The sequence below is a fragment of the Propithecus coquereli genome, unplaced genomic scaffold (genome assembly GCF_000956105.1).
Source record: "Propithecus coquereli isolate 6110/MARCELLA unplaced genomic scaffold, Pcoq_1.0 Scaffold81, whole genome shotgun sequence".
Taxonomy (NCBI): domain Eukaryota; kingdom Metazoa; phylum Chordata; class Mammalia; order Primates; family Indriidae; genus Propithecus; species Propithecus coquereli.
In genome coordinates, this window is record NW_012154285.1 from 5,508,654 (window position 1) to 5,510,181 (window position 1,528).

At 34.8% G+C, this 1,528-nt stretch overlaps 1 protein-coding gene across 1 annotated transcript in view; it reads left to right on the top strand.

The window, feature by feature from the left end:
• FAM216A (family with sequence similarity 216, member A) overlaps window positions 1-1,523 on the top strand; it is a 7,814-nt gene extending 6,291 nt beyond the window's left edge. The window contains exons 6-7 of the mRNA XM_012663415.1: window positions 278-360; window positions 1,477-1,523. Coding sequence (XP_012518869.1) covers window positions 278-360; window positions 1,477-1,523 — 130 coding nt within the window. The remainder of the gene's footprint in view (window positions 1-277; window positions 361-1,476) is intronic.
• Window positions 1,524-1,528: the final 5 nt, after the last annotated feature.

The following is a 1,528-nucleotide window of genomic DNA, read 5'->3' on the forward strand; positions in this document are numbered from 1 at the left end:
AAAAGAGATTAAGGACCCTGAGCATTCAAACTACTCTTAACAATTAGCTTTGCATCTCACGGTTAATAAATCACAGGAGAATTTGGGGGCTGAAAAGTTCTTTTTGGTGATGATGGCAGCTAATAAAAAGAATTTATGTGATCTTCCACATGCACTAGGCAGCTGTTCACTTTGCTGGCTCCAATTAAGATATTTCCCTTTCTTATGTGATCTTCCACATGCACTAGGCAGCTGTTCACTTTGCTGGCTCCAATTAAGATATTTCCCTTTCTTATAGGTTAAAAACTGGATATGCATCTAAAACAAGATGTAAGTCACTGAAGATTTTTAGAAGACCAGGCAAACTGTTCATGCAACCAGGTAAATGTAGAATTTTAAACATAGGCATTTTGAAGATCATATACTTAAAAAATATTAAACCAAAGATAGTTTCATTTCTATTATGAAGGTATCAAAAAATTTAGAATGTGATTTTTATTGCTCCAAATACAAAATTAGACATGAAATACAGTTTATGTTTTCATTTAAAAGAATATGCTGCTCATGGGATTGAGATTCAAGGTATTTCTGATTCTAAATAAAGATATTTACAATATCAAGATCAGAATTTTTCAGGACCCAGAGCCACAAACATGACTTTTTCATGCCATAGCACTGCTTTTTATGAGATAGTGCCACTTTTGGATGAATGACATATTTTGTGTAGCATTTAGTAGTCTACAAAGGGCTATATCACTTACAGTAGCCCCCCCTTTTCCACAGGGGATGTGTTCCAAGACCCCCAGTGGATGCCTGATATATACTGTGTCTTTTCATATAAATACATACCTATGATAAAGTTTAATTTATAAATTAAGCACATTAAGAGATTAATAATCAAACAATTATAACAATATACTGTAGTAATAGTTAAGTGAATGTGGTCTCTCTCTCTCTCTTAAATTATCTTATTGTATTGTACCTCGGGTAACTGAAACCACAGAGAGTGAAAATGAATGAGGAGGGACTACTGTATACCATTTTGTTTGATATTCAACAAACCAGTGGAGGCAAGCCAAGCAGGTGATGTTACCAAAATTTTACTCATGCAACTCAAACAAATCCAGACTTTGGAAGGATCAGCATAAAGGATCCTTCTGCCACAAGTACAGAATACTGCAAAATGAAAAAGTCAAAGTCAAGACTGAATGATCATAAGAATTCCTCAGAATTGATAAAGTGGAAAGGATTAAGTAGAAGTTAAATAATTTCTTAGTTATTATTATAGTGGTTAAGGAAGTGGATAGGAAGTAGGAAAGTTAAGCCTTCTGAATCAATATCTCATCACTGTATGACACTGTCACCCAGCTTTGCTATAAATATCATACTATGTCCAAGAACTAAAGGAAAGGGTACCAGAGAAGGTAAGTCTGGTTCCCAAAAGAACAGACAGAGGAAACCCCACATAAGGGAAAAGTCCTTGTTGGTCCCCAACAGAAGAGATGAAAGAACTAAAGGAAAATGGAGAGACACTGAAGATATAACTGAC